General features: G+C 34.6%; 2 protein-coding genes across 2 annotated transcripts in view; one reads left to right on the top strand and one right to left on the bottom strand.

The window, feature by feature from the left end:
- Positions 1–16,041, top strand: part of FGF7 (fibroblast growth factor 7) — a 73,022-nt gene extending 56,981 nt beyond the window's left edge. The window contains exons 3-4 of the mRNA XM_028505941.2: positions 12,661–12,764; positions 13,822–16,041. Coding sequence (XP_028361742.1) covers positions 12,661–12,764; positions 13,822–14,016 — 299 coding nt within the window. The 3' untranslated portion in view covers positions 14,017–16,041. The remainder of the gene's footprint in view (positions 1–12,660; positions 12,765–13,821) is intronic.
- The window catches only part of FAM227B (family with sequence similarity 227 member B), a 207,325-nt gene that overhangs the window by 128,856 nt on the left and 60,961 nt on the right, over positions 1–17,508 (bottom strand). The window lies entirely within an intron of this gene.

The raw sequence follows: 17,508 nt of genomic DNA on the forward strand, positions 1-17,508 counted from the left end.
AATGCTTCCAGGAACTTAGCAGCTTGTGGGAAAAAGATTCCAGGATGTAAGGACACCAAGGGAACCATTTGAAGTGACCTGTGATGTACCTGCTGTGTTTGTCCTTGTGTCTGTAATGGTCACCAATCATGTGTAATACAAATAGCCTGTTTTTCCTGGCTATTTGTGAAAGTGAAAAGGTTTGATTAATTCTCTTTTATGCTTCAGCTTGTTAGAGAAGGTAAGCATCTTAAAGGGATAAGAAAACTAATTTAGTAAGGAAGCCAAGAAGAAAACATATCTAAAGAGACTAGTGAATCCAAACTATCATTAAGAAGATAGCCAATGAAGTAAACATCTGGAGAACTGACAACTCTGCTCTGTTCAGCTCACTGTTCCACTGTCGCCCTGTCCCCATAATCTAAGTTGCATGCCTATTCCAGCAGGAGGGTGGAATAAAAGAAGAAAAAGTGGGAACAAAGAGCTCCTGCTGGCTACCTCTTACAGAAGATTTCTGAGATATGCTATGGGACACTGCACATATCCCAACAGCTAGAACTCTCGGTCATGTGGCCACACTGAACTGAAGGGAGACTGGGAAATGTAATGTTTATTTTGTGCAGCCAGCTAATAATTCTATTGCTGTGGAAGAAGAGGAGAGTAGAAATTGGGGAACAATGAATAGTCTTTGCTCACAAATTTGGGGAGAAAAATGCCTTATATGATTTAATGAAAAAAAAATGAGTAACATAATGAATGACATTGTGTTGTCATAAGCTTGAAGATTTAAGGGTTGCAGATACCACCAAAGAGAAAATAGAAAGCCCTGTATGTCTCCTGAAAAAAAGGGCATGATCAAAAGGCACAATTTCAAATGTTACAAAAAAGCACAGAATTCAATGGTTAATAATAGATGGCAAAAAAATACATAGTATATTGGAGATAAAGACATCCATCAAATTTGCCAAAACAAATAAAAGAGATAGCTAATATGTTGGGTACCTTAATTTTCTAATATACTCATATATCATGTATTTATAATTTATTCCCTGTGAATTAACACACAAAATTTAATGTGGCTGAATTAAAACTTAAATAATTGTGAGTCAGGAATAGTAAATAATAGACAGAAATATAAAGATCTAAACTTCAGTGAAAAAAATGAGTGGCATGACAAAAAATAAAAAAACATACAAGATGTGATTTATTCACGTGAATGAAGTCCTGGGCATTTTGCCACCTTCATATAAGCCACCAGTATGCCACTGCTTCTGAAATACCATATTTTGCCATGTATAATATGTACTTTTTTTGCCCAAATTTTTTAGGGAAAAATAAGGATGCACATTATACACAGGTATAATGATTACATACCACCGGTATAATAATGGGCATAATAATCCCATGTGTAATATGCACAAAATGTGGGCACACATTATACATGGCAAAAATATGGTAGTTAATATATTAGGTTGAATTAAGAAATTTAAGTCAATCCTTCTCAAGAAATTATATGTGTACTAACAAGAAGTTTTCAAGGTGTTGGGGGATTAATTTAACTAAAGGCACAAAAGAATCTTTTTCAACTTCCATACAGTTTTAAAAAAATCAATTATATATTTTTCCAGCTTTATCAGATATAAAGCTTAGTGATTAGAGAGATGAGAAAATTTGCTCATGATCTACTTTACTCATCCTTAGTTTTTTACATTCCATTATTTAATCAAATCATGATTGTTTCCACTATTACATAAATATTTTCATTCATTGTCATATGCTGTTAAATGTATAACCTTAACAGGCACACTTTTTATTATATCAAAACTCCAAAATAATTTAGTGATTAAAAATATTTTTTAAATGATGGAGAAATTATGTTACTGTGGCTTATGTCTGTATTAAAGAAAATAATGAAAAATATTCTGTCTTAGACTACCTAGATCTATACTGGTTTGGTTCTTCCTGGGAAGCCAGTTTTAACTAAACTACATAGCTGGTGAAGAGTCTGGAATCCATGCTGAACGAGGCAGGGCTGGGGAAACTACAGAAACTTTGCTTGATGATGTGCAGGGCCAGTATCTTCATCTCTTTGAAGGGCTTTTATGTGGAAAAGGCATTGATTTATTTTATACACACACAAACATATACACATTTAGTAACACCTAGGATCAGAGCAACCTATGAATGTAGTGAGCCACTTCAAAATTGGTGATGTACAATAAATTAGTGTGGGTATGTAACAGATCAATCAATTGGACAAAACGAGATAACCAACATAAGACAAAAGACAGGCATTGCATCAGTAAAAAAAAAAAAAGAAATAGAATATTTAATAAATAATGTTGGAAAACTAGCTAGCTATTTTCAGGAATAAAATATCAGTTTAGAATTTCATCTCACACCATATCCCAAATTAACTGCAGGTGAATTTAAGAGATATACTTAACATTAAAACTATAGAAGCTGGAACAAAATGTATTTCCAGTGAAATAAGCAAAGTTTTTTAAGCATAAAATAATATAATAAATTAGCAAAAATGATCTATAGATATATTACACAAAATTGATCATTTTCAGAGTAGTGCAGGATTAGATGAACAGCAAGGATTAGGGACAGAACAAGAGACATCAAGTGTGTCAAAAGACACACAGAAGAAAGTTACACTTATTAAACAAAACTCTTGGATTTGGCACTTAGGAGGTCATTGATAACCCTGAAGAGAGAATGCCAATAAAGAAATTAGAAGTTAGAATACAAGAGTTAAATTGAGAACTGAGCTTTACTCTATCCATTAAAGAAGTGTGGTGCTAGCAAAAAGGAAGTGGGGAGCCTTTTGAAAAGGGTTCAGTGTGAAGAACAGAGGCAGTCTATCCAGCTGGCCCACAGGGAAAGAGCCTAGAGCCTATGAAAACTTCCAGGTCTTACAAGTGTATGTGAAAACCTTAAAATTTGATATTGGCAATAAAATTTGAAAAGAAAATTAAAACAGAGATGAGCAAATATTTAACATATAAAATGTATCTTTTTTCATAACATTTGAAGATAATTTGATAATATATTTTCACTTTAATAAGAATTCCTAAGAATGCTTAATATTTACAGAAAAATATATAGCTAATGGTGAATTTGATGAATTCCTTTAGGCCAAATAATTTCAAAAGAAAGTTTATATAAAACTTTGAAATAATTATAAAACATTGTATCTAATGAGAAATATGTGTGCATTTTAATGTTTGGCCTGTGTAGGGTGGTCTCAGGAAATAACAGTACCTAGGGTCTATGAAAGTCTTAAAACATCCCTGACAAAGAGTAAAAATTGGAAAGTGGACTTCTGTAGTTAAAAAGCAAGGGAGAGAAGGACAGAAGATGTCCGCGAGAGATGAGGAGGAGACAGAATCAACAGTCTGCTGTTCTTCGAGGGCAATTCTTCTGAACTTAAAAGAGCAAACACACATCCACAATAATAACTAGAGCAATTACATGCAGGATGTGCAAAAAATGTAACACTGATACAGGGTTTTAATAAGTTAAAAATACAGCACATATTTAGAAAAATTGTTTGTTATCCTTGCAAGTCAGTGTGCAAAAATCATAGCTTATTCTTTAATTAAAACCATACTAATGTTAAACTAGTAACCAAGCTGACCAAACATGAATGTTTTACATAGTTTACTATTTACTTACATAATTTAATTACAATATGCAACTTGATACTTTTAAATGTTGCTAAGAAATTCTCCAGACATTTTGGAGCACATGGAGCATTTCTGTATGCTGTGCCATGAAATTTTAATTTTTAAGCCCATGTATATACAGAGTTATAAAAAATAGCCAAAGATTTTCAATTCATAAATATAAGGGCACAATATATGAAGTACAGTTAAACTACAACTAAACAGACAAGAAAAATAGAATTAATTTAGAAAAGCTCTTTTCAAACTTTTTAGTCTTGAGACTCCTTTAGACTCTTTTTTTTTTTTTATGGTGATACATTTTCATTTCTTTTTTTTTTTCTTTTTTTATTTCAATCATTGTTCAAGTACAGTTTTCTCCCCGCTACTCCCGTTCCAGCCCCTCCACCCAACCCTCCCCCCTTCCCCCCATTACCCCCACCCTTAGTTTTTGTCCATGTGTCCTCCAAATTTGTTCCTGTAATCCCTACCCCTTCCCCCCTGAAATTCCCTCTTCTCTCCCCTCTGGCCACTGTCAGACTATCCCCTATTTCAGTGTCTTTGGTTATATTTTGCTAGTTTTTTGTTTTGTTTTGTTTTGTTGTTTAGATTCCTGTTAAAGGTGATATCATGTGGTATTTGTCTTTCACTGCCTGGCTTGTTTCACTTAGCATAATGCTTTCCAGCTCCATCCATGCTGTTGCAAAGGGTATGAGCTCCTTCTTTCTTTCTGCTGTATAGAATTCCATTGTGTAAATGTACCATAGTTTTTTGATCCATTCATTTACTGATGGGCATCTAGGTTGCTTCCAGCACCTAGCTATTGTAAATTGTGCTGCTATGAACATCGGGGTGCAAAGGTTCTTTTGTATTGGTGTTTTAGTGTTCTTAGGATAGAGTCCCAGCAAATGGAATTGCTGGGTCAAAAGGCAGATCCATTTTTAGTTTTCTGAGGAAGTTCCAAACTGCTTTCCATAATGGTTGTACCAGTCTGCAGTCCCACCAACAGTGCACTAGGGACCCCGTTTCTCCACAACCTCTCCAACACTTGTTGTTTGTTGCTTTGTTTATGATGGCCATTCTGACTGGTGTGAAGTGGTATCTCATTGTGGTTTTAATCTGCATCTCTCTGATGGCTAGCGATATTGAACATCGCTTCATGTGTCTTTGGATTTTCTGTATGTCCTCCTTGGAGAATTGTCTGTTCAAGTCCTTTGCCCATTTTTTAATTGGGTTACTTGTCTTCTTAGAGTGGAGACTCCTTTAGACTCTTAAAAGTTGTTAAAGATTTCAAAGAGCTTTTTCATATGGGCTATAGGTCAATGTGAACATCAACTGACAACATTGACATAGGAAGAAAGCTGGGCTTACATAGTTCCTGTGATGTTCTCTTTTTATCTACACTGCACATCCAATTAGTTTTCCTAAAACACAATTTATATCCTTACATTTTCTAATTTCAAACTTCTAATGACTCTTCATTGTCTGCAAGTAAAAGTTAAAATTCCTTAAATTGACAATAAAGGCCCTAAACAATCGAGTTGTAACTCCTTTTCTACCTTCTCTTACTACTTAGATATACTTCCTGCTCCAGACAGCTGTAGTTTCAATCTTCTGAACAAGAATTTGGAATCTTTGCCTAAGTGGCTGTGCACACACTTTTCTCTTGCAATTAGCATGGTGTTCTCACCCTGTGTTTCCATTTCACCTATTTCAACCTTACTCATCCTTCAAGGTCTCATTCAAGCTTTCCGTGTGCCTCAAACCCTCCCTTGATCTCCTAGGATACGCAACACCTCTTTCTTCTGAATTTCTATTGAAGTGATCTCCATCCTATTCTTTTTAGCAATTGGCATACTGCTGGGTATCATTCATTTTCTTTTTCTGTATGAAGAAAAAATTCTACCTGAATTTTGATATACCTTTTATTCATGTCCATATATTTTGATGACATCACAATTAAAGTAATCAGATCAGTTTTCTAAAATATGACTGGACCTTGGCTATTTTTCCATCCCAATGCACCTGAGACATACCACACATGCACAAGTGTAGGAGTAGTCTGTATGTAGAATATTTGTATTTCCTACACTTCCCAAAGCATGTTTTCATTATAACCTTACTCCTTATAACTGTCCATATTTCACAAAGAGAAGTCACCAACTTGGTAGGCAGATCTTATTCCATCACTGAAGACAAAATGACAGTAACTGATAACAAACCCTAGATGTACTACATATTTGGAAAAAGAATAAGTCAAAAAATGCCAGTATAAATAGTGTCTCACACACTCAATCATATTAAATTGCTAATTAAAATCTAGACTGTACTTTTAACTAATAGACTGCTTTTAGAACAGTTTCAGATTTACTGAAAATTGAGTTGATAGTGGTTCCCATTACACCCCAAACTCCCCTCACAGTTCGTTTATTATCAACATCTTGCATTAATATGGTAAATTTGTTAAAGCTAATGAGCCTGTTATAATACATATTGTTAGTTATGTCCACAATTTACACTAAAGTTTACACTTTGCCTTATGTAGTTCTATGAGTTTAGATAAGTGCATAAATAACATCATGTATCCACTATTACAGTATCACACAAAAGTTTCACTGCCTTAAAAATCCTGTTCTTCGCATTTCCATCCCTTCTCACCTTTCCCCAATCCCCTGGCAACCACTGATCTTTTTACTGTTGATATAGTTTAACCCTTCCCAGAATGTCACACAGTTGAAATCACACAGTCAGTATACAGACTTTCAGACTGATTTATTTCTTTTAGCAATATGCATTTAAGGTTCCTCCATGCTTTTTTTTTTTTTTGGCGGGATAGTTCTTTTCCTTTTATTGCTTAAAAATATTCCAAAGTATGACTTACCATGGTTTGTTTATCCATTCATATACTGAAGAACATTTGTTTGCTTTCGGTTTTGGCAATTATAAATAAAACTCTGCTGTAAACCTTCATGTTCAGGTTTTTGTGTGGACATGAGTTTTCAAATCAATTGGGTAAATACCCAAGGGCAGGACTGCTGGATTGCATGATAAGAGTATGTTTAGTGCTCCCTATGAAACCGCCAAACTGTCTTCCAAAGTGGCTGTACCATTTGCATTTCCACTAACAATGAATGAGAGTTCTGTAAGAACCCACAAACACCAATCCAAAAGAACCTATGCACCCAGTGTTCATAGCAGCACAATTTACAATAGCCAAGTGCTGGAAGAAACCTAAGTGCCCATCAGTAAATGAGTGGATCAAAAAAATATGGTACATTTACACTATGGAATACTGCACAGCTGAAAGAAAGAAAGAGCTCCTACCCTTTGCAATAGCATGGATGGAACTGGAGAGCATATGCTAAGTGAAATAAGCCAGGCAGTGAAAGACAAATACCATATGATCTCACCTTTAACTGGAACCTAATCAACAAAAGAAAAAAGCAAGCAAATATAACCAGAGATATTGAAATTAAGAACAATCTGACACTAATCAGAGGGGAGGTGGGAGGGGATAATGGGGGGAAGGGCTTTACAAAGGACATATGGACAAAACCAAGGGGGGATGTGTGGAAGCAAAGGATCGCGGTGGATCTGGCTAGGGTGGTGAGGAGTGATGGGGCGTTAATGCAGACAACTGTAATTGAACAACAATAAAATAATTTAAAAAATTAAATTCATTCAGTTGAAAACATAAATAAATGAGAGTTCTGGCTGCTCTGCATTCTTTTCTGCATATGGTGTTGTCAGTTTTTAAGATTTTAGTCATTCTAATAGTTGTACAGTAGTATCTTGTTCTTTTAATTTTCCATCCCATAACGACATATGATGTTGAGCAGATTTTCAGATGCTTATTTGCCATTGTATATCTTCTTTCATGGAGCATCTGCTCCGATCTTTTGCCCACTTTTGAACTGGGCTGCTTGTTTCTTATTGTTAAATTTTAGAAGTTTTTGTTTTGGATATACTGGCTGTACTTTCTTGTATATACTTTAATAGAATAATAAATGGAATCCATAGCCTTAAATGTAATATAAATATATAAAGGTTAAGATTTCCCACTCAACAATCCAAGCTTGAGAGAAAGTCACAAGTTATTTAATATTGAAAATGGTTTCTTTCCTTGTCGATACCAATTCTTACTTAGTGTGCCCAGAAAAGTATATTTAAAATGGTCAAGGACAGCCCCAGCTGGTATGGCTCAGTGGATTGAGAGCTGGCCTGTGAACCAAAGGGTCACTGGTTTGATTCCCAGTCAGGGCACATGCCTGGGTTATTGGCCAGGTCCCCAGTAGGGGTCATGCAAGAGGCAACCACACATTGATGTTTATTTTCCTTTTTCCCTCCCTTCCCCTCTGTCTAAAAATAAATAAAATCTTTAAAAAATAAAAAAAAAATGGTTAAGGACAAATTTCAATGTTCCCGTTGGCCTAATAACCATTAAACAATTGCCTCCACTTATTTTTAACTTAAAAATTATTTTTAGTTATCATGCTAGCACATATATGTTAATATGTACCCCTTCCAAACTTTTAAATATAAAGCTTAAAAGGTTCAAGGAAAAGAAATATTCAAGGAACTGGGGTAGGGGTGACTTCTGTGTGATGAGATATGAAAATTTTTTTCTGCTATCAATTCATGAAAAGACATGGAGGAACCTTAAATACATATGACTAAGTGAGAGAAGTCATTCTAAAAAGACTACATACTATATGTTTCCAACTATGTAACATTCTGGAAAAAGCAAAACTGTGGAAACAGTAAAAGATCAGTGGTTGCCAGGGGTTGGGTATGAGGAGAGAAGGATGAAAAGGCAGAGCACTGAAGATTTTTAGGGCAATAAAATTACTCTGTATGATACAATAATGACAGGTATATGTACAAATCAATAGAATGTGTACCACCAACAGTAAACCATAATGTAAATGATGGACTCTGAGTGATAGTGATGTGGCAGTGTAGGTGCATCAGTTGTAACAGATGTACCCTCTGGTGAGGGATGCCGACAATGGGGGAGCTGTGCATGTGTGGGGGCAGGGGTTGTGTGGGAGGTCTCTGTAACTTTCCCTCAATTTTGTTGCAAATCTAAAACTGAACTAAAATAAAAATTATTAATAAAATAAAAAATTTTAAATCAGGAACATTAAAACACTTTAGAATCATAAATCGTGTTGGTAATAAGAACAAAGAACTGGCATTAATTTTTGAAATAAATTAGGGAAACACCTTAAATTCTGGAAATAGATGCTGGATAGCTGTTTAAAAAAGTAACAGGGAGGTATACCAAGGTTCCTCATTCCTCATTGCAAGTATGAGTCAGGTTTAAAAAACAAATAAGCAAAATGGTTTAGGTAAACTCATATGACTTCAACAGAAATTAATCACAGAAAAAATTCAGGAAAGTCATTTTGGGCATTTTTCCTAGTTTGTACTGGTGACATACTAAGTAATGAATTGGTACTATGGTTGAAAATATTGTTAACAAAAGTATTGTTAACAAAGCTAAAGGCCAATGTACTTGACATGTTGTCTCATTTTTCATGTTCTGTTATGTGAGATGATCCTTTTCTTTTATCTATTTATGTTTTGAACTTTATCATTATGCTACCACGGTCATTAACGAATTGATGCACCCATGCAATATGCCTTTCATCTTTGGAAACAAATTTATTATGTTCCTTATACACATAATCTTCTCTTAAATATAAGTCCAGACCAACAAAAAGACAAAGTTTTATCTTTGTCTCCTATGAGGCAAGGATATACAATAGACCAAAAAAACAAGTACAATTCACTTACTTGGTTGATTAGCTAACTTAATATTGACATGCTATATATTTTTATATTATATTTTCTGAGCGAATGCCTGGCTTGTGGTTTGGAGGGCAGGGTACCATAAACTTAGTGAATTCTGCAGGTCTTTGCAGATGTGTAGGAACATCACTTCCACATTCTGTACTTGAACTTTAGTTTTTTCATTCTGGGGTTTTCTTGAATAAAAGAGGGGAAAACAGACTAGAAAGTCAGGGTTGAGGGGTTATTGACTCTGCCAACACTACTTAATGCTCTTCCAGGTATTCTACTTTTAAATCTGTTGATTTTCTAGTGAAAGATGTTTTTTAAATACATCAAACAATTAAGAACATTCCTGAATCAGGAACCTTATCATTTGCAAGTCTATTGTAATACCAGGTAAGGATAGAATCTTTAAAGATTGAACCTTTTCATATGCTTATTTGCCATCCGTGTATCTATTTTGATAAGCTATTGGTTCAAATAGCTCCCTTTTGAACTGGGTTGTTAGAAACCTAAAGTTCTTTGGTAGCCTGAATCCCAATATGTGGAGGGGTACAATTAACAATGTTCCTTACTTACTAAGTGGTGACACTTGACAGAGGGCAATAAAGATAAAATGAGCAATGGACAGGCAGGGGACAGAGACCACAGGGGTTTGGAAATGGGACAATAGGAACATACTGTCACTACTGGACCCGAAAGGGAAGATGTCTACATGTCATAATTAGCAATGCCTCTATCAAGTTATATTGTCGGACAGCTGGCCTATTAAAGACAAGTCAGCGAACATTACAGATTCCATTCCCTAGTTACAACTGAGTATGAAAGACATCCTAAGCCTATTCATCAGTACTTTTCTTTCTATCTAAGAAAAATATATAATATTGAATAAAGGGAGGAAAAGCAGGAGTAAATGGACTTGAAAATAAAGAAAACACTGACTTCATATCATTTTACAGTGGTAAGATCTTTAGAAACCAACTGTTTCATACATCTTTAAATAGATGTATTTACTCAATTTTGAAGGTATTGCAAATATGAGTATGTTAAATCAGTGAATTTCTTCAGTATGATTCATTATATTAGTTCACATTTAACCTAATCAGACTCTGTGGCATAGTAAATTATTTCCCATTGGTATTCCTTCAATGAACACAGAGAAGAGCCAGTCACTAGAGTGCTCCAAGAGGGCTGGTTTGTCTCTGAACCAACCTGGCACCGAACGGGCTCACAGTGAGGATTTGCTAAACGCTGCACAAATGCATCAGCACCACAGCCTTCATATGCTTGCAAACTATTGCTAGAATTTCCCTTAACCTCCTCTTCAGGGCTGTGTTTTCCAAAACAATTTTTTTTCTCTTTTACTTAAGGTATATTTACAGATGTGTTTGCTGCTTATATTAGATTTTTAACTTCTGGAATTCAGAAACCAGGGCTATTTTTCTTAATTTGTACCCTAAAATTATAGTACAGTACTATCTATGCATTCTGACAATGCTTCATGAACACTTAAAAAGAGTAATATCAATTTTTTTTGCATTTTCTTTGTAGACCCTTATTCTAGATGAGCAGCTGCAGAATGCTCATCTGGAGCCCCGACAAGGGCCAAGTGTGGGAGACTGATAAATGGCTTCTGTACACAGCACATGTGTGCGGCAGATGACAAATGTTAACTGGGCTGCATCAGTCCCAGTGAAGGGGGTAACAATTTTATCCTCCAAACAGGAAAACTGAATTGAAAAGAATAAGTAAGAGAATGAAGTAGAGGCATGGAGTAAAACATCAGATTTTCCTTTAATTAAATGAATGTCTTAGAATACAGCTTTGGGAGTCTCGATGTGTGCAGATAATTTTCACTTGGAATTTTCTTTTTTTTTTTTTTTTTTTTTTTTTATTTCAATCATTGTTCAAGTACAGTTTTCTGCCCCCTACTCCCGTTTCAGGTCCTCCACCCAACCCTCCCCCCTTCCCCCCATTACCCCCCACCCTTAGTTTTTTTCCATGTGTCCTCCTTTTCTTTGTATTGTGCAAAGCACAGGAAAGGGAATGTCCCTTGTTTGCATCTTCATGTTGAAAGTATCATTAACAGCAATTACATAAAAAGGTTCACTAAACTTTTAATTCCAAAATCAATTTTTAAAATTTCTTAAGATTTTACTGTATTTAGTATGAGCCACTAAAATATAGCACACAAGTAAAAGATATATAATAAAAATAATAGGTTAACAATCTTGTGGTAACTATAATACATGCTTTGTAAAACTAATTTCAACAAAGATGAAACAATCAATTGGAAAGGTATAGATTTATAAAATAACATCTGAGGAGGATTCATAATTTGGTTTTAAGTTATCTTCATGTATCAAAAAACTGACTATTAATTTTTTTGAAGGCTAGGCTCTGTTTACCATCATTTACAATTGCTTTAACTGGATTTTTATTCAATTTCAGTATATTCAAGAGATATTCTGTTAGCACTAATTTTTAAGACAAGGTTTAAGTAGAAAAGTTAAGATGTTAGCTTATTATATACTGTTATAGTATTACATAATGATTAAGAGACAGACCATCTGGGTTCAAGTATTACTTCTGCCACTTACCAGCTAGGAGAATTTGGGCAAATTACTAAATTTCTCTATGCCTAAGTTTCTTGATCTGTAAACTGGGTATAAGAAGAGCACACGTCTCCATAGTCTTGGTGATAAGTAGATGGGTTAACACATAAGCACTGGAACAATTCTTAGCATGTGGTATGAGTTCACTAAACTTTAGCTATTATTGTTATTGTTATTATTCTTATAAATTAGAAATGTGCAGAGCCAAAGGGGGTAGGATCAAGGGTGGGAGGCAGGGATAGGTGGGGTGGGGAGGAATAGAGACACTGTACTTGAACAACAATAAAAATAAATTAATTAATTTAAAAAAGAAATGTAACTCTAGAGGAGAAAAAGCTAAGCTCAAATATGTAACTATTTATTTCAATCCAGATATATATTTCCACAAAATAAAAAAATCAGTAGTTTGCATATACTTAATAAGAACTAGCAATCTGGCATTTGTATGCATGTGTTAAAGGGGGTTCGGGCTAATTAAATAATCATATTCATAATCTTAACAACTTATTAATAAGACAGAAATAAAGACAAATGGTCATTCTTGCATAACCTGCAAAGCTGAATGAATAACTGACATATTTTTCTGTGATTCCTTGCAGATATCATGGAAATCAGGACAGTGGAGGTTGGAATTGTGGCAATCAAAGGGGTGGAGAGTGAATATTTTCTTGCAATGAACAAGGAAGGGAAACTCTATGCAAAGGTATTAATAATTGTTAGCTTAGCCTTAATTTTTCAAACTCATGTTTATCAAGAACATCTTTCCTTTCTGAAGAGTAAAAATGGAATTAATTTCTCTCTAATCTTATAATTTAATGATTTCATTACAATATTTTATATTCAAGCATTAAGAAAAATGTTTTTTGAGTGAGTGGACAAATTGCTTAGCTCTCTGGACTTTGGTTTCTCCACCTGTAAATTGAGTAAAACTAATCTCTAAAAATTCTTCCAGTTCTAATATTCCATGTGCATTTTAGATACTTAAAATCTAAAATTTCTCTCTATCAGTAGTAAAGCCATTTATGTTAAAGTTTACCCAATTTGTACATTGCTGACATAAAAATTCTTGGGAAAAAATTCAAAAGTGTGTTTATCAACATTAATCTCAAAATCGCGGACTTTGAACTGCAAGCATTCCCATTGTTCCTACTTTATTACAATGTGAAATATGGAACAGTTCATCCCACAGGAAAAAAAAATTGACCTTCCTTTGTATTCCCTCAGTTAGGCACAATACCTGACACAAGCTAATTACATAAAAATACAGGTTTAACCAAAGAAATGAATGAGTAGTTGGATGGATGAACCAATAAATTAACTTTTCATTTTTCCATCACTACTGCAGACAGTGTAGAAAATGAAGAATGGTTGTGAAATACGTTTTTGAGCTGAGGGAGGCAGAAGCTGTGCTAATTATATCCAAGTCTCAGTGGTCAGGGATTGAGTGACTTGGGCATAGTAACATGAGAGCTGCTAATTAAGGGGAAATAGCTCCTAATATTAAAGAACAGTAGCAACTGACTGCCAAAAGCCACATGTTTGGAAATCTGTTGCATAACCAAATGTGTATCATTTTATCTTTTTAAAAAAACATTAAGATGTCTTTTATTTTTGCAAATATGCAAACCTATATCTAATTAACTTCATTACACCCACCTCATATATGTTTTAGTTCTACTAAATATTACTGCTTCCTCTTTGTTTAATTGAGTCCCTCTAAAAATCATTTGGATAATGTCATTTGTTTGTTGTTTTAACAGAAAGAATGCAATGAAGATTGCAACTTCAAAGAATTAATTCTGGAAAACCATTACAACACATATGCATCAGCTAAATGGACACACAGTGGAGGAGAAATGTTTGTTGCCTTAAATCAGAAGGGGGTTCCTGTAAGAGGGAGAAAAACAAAGAAAGAACAAAAAACAGCTCACTTTCTTCCTATGGCAATAACCTAATTGTATATGGTATATAAGAAACCAGTTCCAGCAGGGAGATTTCTTTAAGTGGACTGTTTTCTTTTTTCTTCTCTTCTTTCCTTTCCTTTTCTCTTTCTTTTTTTTTTTTAAATAACCAAGAAAGGCTGGAAAACTACTGAAAAACTGATCAAGCTGGACTTGCGCATTTATGTTTATTTTAAGAGACTGCATTAAAGAAAGATTTGAAAAATAAACACAAAAATCAGATTTAGTAACTAAAAGTTGTAAAAAATTGTAAAACTGGTTGTACAATCATGATGTTAGTAATAGTAATGTTTTTTCTTAAATTAATTTACCCTTAAGAGTATGTTAGATTTGATTATCTGATAATGATTATTTAAATATTCCTATCTGCTTATTAAATGGCTGCTATAATAATAATAATGCAGATGATGTTATATAAGATGTGTCAGACCCGAAGGCTGCTGGAATGACTTGTCAGATAATCAAGCCAATGCTAACTATGGAAGATGAGCAGTATTTGAAATGCTTTCTAGTAAAAAGTCATAATTCATTCAAACACTGATCAGAAAAGAAGAAATATTCTCTCAAAAATTCTATTATGAAATTAAATCAAATAGGTAGTTTTATAAAAGTATATGATTAGAACATTTTTGTGCTTATTAACAGAAACAAAATTTGTAATGCTGCTCAAATTGAAAGGGTATTGCTACAAGGGTATTTTCAAAAATCTTGTGTATAAATAGCAATAATGATGATAATACTGTACTTCATCTCACTTGCCACAAAATAACATTTTATAATCCCTAAAAGTTAAAATTCAAGTAATATAATCTATCTTTTGTATAATTCATATTCAGGAATATGGCTTTTAATAATGTTTTCCCCACAAATAATCATGCTTTTTCGGTGGTTATAGCATTAAACTCTATTTTAAGTTGTATATGAACTTTATTGTTTTGTTAAGTTTATGTTATTTATAAAAAACAACCTTAATAAGCTGTATCTGTTTCATATGCTTTTAATTCTAAAGCAATAACAAAACAGGCTGGCTCAACTGCAATTTCCCCTCCTCCTCGTGACCAGCACTAAGTCCAGTACACAACACATGGGCCAGCAAATCCTGGATGACAGACAAAAATGACAGCCTGCAGCAATTCTTACAATAGATGTCTCACAGGGAACAATGCAAAAATGTGAAATATGTTTTGCCACATACTCTTGTCAATTAGAATTGAATCATGTAAGTTAAAAGAACTTACAGAATTTAAAGTTAGACTACATTTGAGTTTATCAGTTGTACCATATTTTAAAAACATGCATATTTCAAGTTAGTATAATTTTTCTAATCTCTAGAAATCTTGACATTCAGAGTATGGCAGCATCAAAAGTTGCTTCCCTGTTAGATTGTGCAAGAGCACAATGCCCAAAACAGGGTCTTGAAGCCCTCAATATCAAAACAGCTATAGATAATGTACTTATCAGAAAAATAAATTTACACATAACTTCCATTGGCAGATTTTGGTAGCGCTTTATATATTCATTAATAGGAGGTCAACAATTGATACAAATTATACTATTGATATGCTCACCATGATGGTTTTAAATTTAAAATACTTGTCATTCAATATCCTTTGTTTTATATAAATATTACTTGGTAATGCATTCATAGAAGAGAGTTACATGAAATGGCTAAATGAATAGAAATGACAGATTCCATTGATTTTCTTGTAGCTCACCTACATGACCAGGCTGCAAGAAGCTAGAAAGAACCACTCTTTCTCAGACATACTCTGGGGAGGTGCCATGATATTTTCACTGTCATCTGACTCAAGGACTTTACTAGCATAGGTTCCCGGATCAGGCTTCTGTGAATGGAGCCTTGTGAATGTGTGAGGGCAGAAGAGGACCTGTGTATTTTATATTTATCTCCTTAGTACCTAGCAGAATGTCTGTCCATAATCAATTTATATATAGATTGAATTACTGTTCCAGTATCAAAGAAAATTCATAATTAGATGAATTTTACTTCATTTTTATTTTTACTTTTTTAAAATATATTTTATTGATTATGGTATTACAGTTTTCCCATTTTTTTTTCTCCCTTTTATTCCTCCCCCCCTCCATTTCTTCCCTTAGTTCATGTCCATGGGTTGTACATATCAGTTCTTTGGCTTCTCCATTTTCCTACACTATTCTTAACTTCCTCCTGTCTATGTTGTACCTACCATTTATGCTTCTTATTCCCTGTACCTTTTCCCCCATTATCCCCACTCCCCTTTCCTACTGATAACCCTCCACGTGATCTCCATTTCTGTGATTTTGTTCCTGTTCTAGTTGTTTGCTTATTTTGTTTTTGTCTTTTTTAGGTTTAGTTGCTGATAGTTGTGAGTTTATTGTTATTTTACTGTTCATATTTTTGATCACCCTCTTTTTTTTAGATAAGTCCCTTTAACATTTCATATAATAAGGGCTTGGTGATGACGAACTCCTTTAACTTGACCTTATCTGGGAAGCACTTTATCTGCCCTTCCATTCCAAATGATAGCTTTGCTGGATAGAGTAATCTTGGATATAGATCCTTGCTTGTCATGACTTGGAATACTTCTTTCCAGCCCCTTCTTGCCTGTAAGGTTTCTTTTGAGAAATCAGCTGATAGTCTTATGGGAACTCCTTTGTAGGTAACTGTTTCCCTTTTTCTTGCTGCTTTTAAGATTCTGTCCCTCTCTTTAATCTTGAGTAATGTAATTATGATGTGCCTTGGCATGTGCTTCCTTGGGTCCAACTTCTTTGGGACTCTCTGGGTTTCCTGGACTTCCTGAAAGTCTATTTCCTTTGCCAGAATGGGGAAGTTCTCCTTCATTCTTTTTTCCAATGGGTTTTCAATTTCTTGCTCTTCCTCTTCTCCTTCTGGCACCCCTATGATTTAGATGTTGGAACATATAAAGTTGTCCCAGAGGTTCCTAAGCCTCTCCTCATTTTTTTGAATTCTTATTTCTTTATTCTGTTCTGATCAAGTGTTTATTTCTTCCTCCTGCTCCAAATCATTGATTTGAGTCCACTTTTCTTTCCCTTCCTGTATGGTTCCCTGTACATTTTTCTTTATTTCACTTTGCATAGCCTTCACCTTTTCCTCTAATTTGCAGGACAACCCACATCACTGTGTTGTGGTGCTGTAGGTGGGGGAGGGGTCTGAGAGGGAACAGTGTTGCTTGCTCAATTCTCTGACTCTCTTCCAGCTTTCAGTCACTTCCCCTACTACCCACAAGCAAATTGGGCCCTTCTGGTGCTGATTCCCAGGCAGGTGTGTTTGAGTACATTTTAGGACCCCGTGGGTCTCTCTAATGAACTCTCCTATGAGGCTGGTAGTTTATAACACTGCTGCAACCCCCACAGATTTTTATAGTCAGAGGTTCTGAGGCTTTATTTTCCCACACCGAAACCCTGGGTTGCACAGTCTATCTCGCTCCCCAATTGTTCCTTCTGGTTTATCTGCATGCAAATATGGGA

Source organism: Phyllostomus discolor, chromosome 1 (genome assembly GCF_004126475.2).
Source record: "Phyllostomus discolor isolate MPI-MPIP mPhyDis1 chromosome 1, mPhyDis1.pri.v3, whole genome shotgun sequence".
Lineage (NCBI taxonomy): Eukaryota > Metazoa > Chordata > Mammalia > Chiroptera > Phyllostomidae > Phyllostomus > Phyllostomus discolor.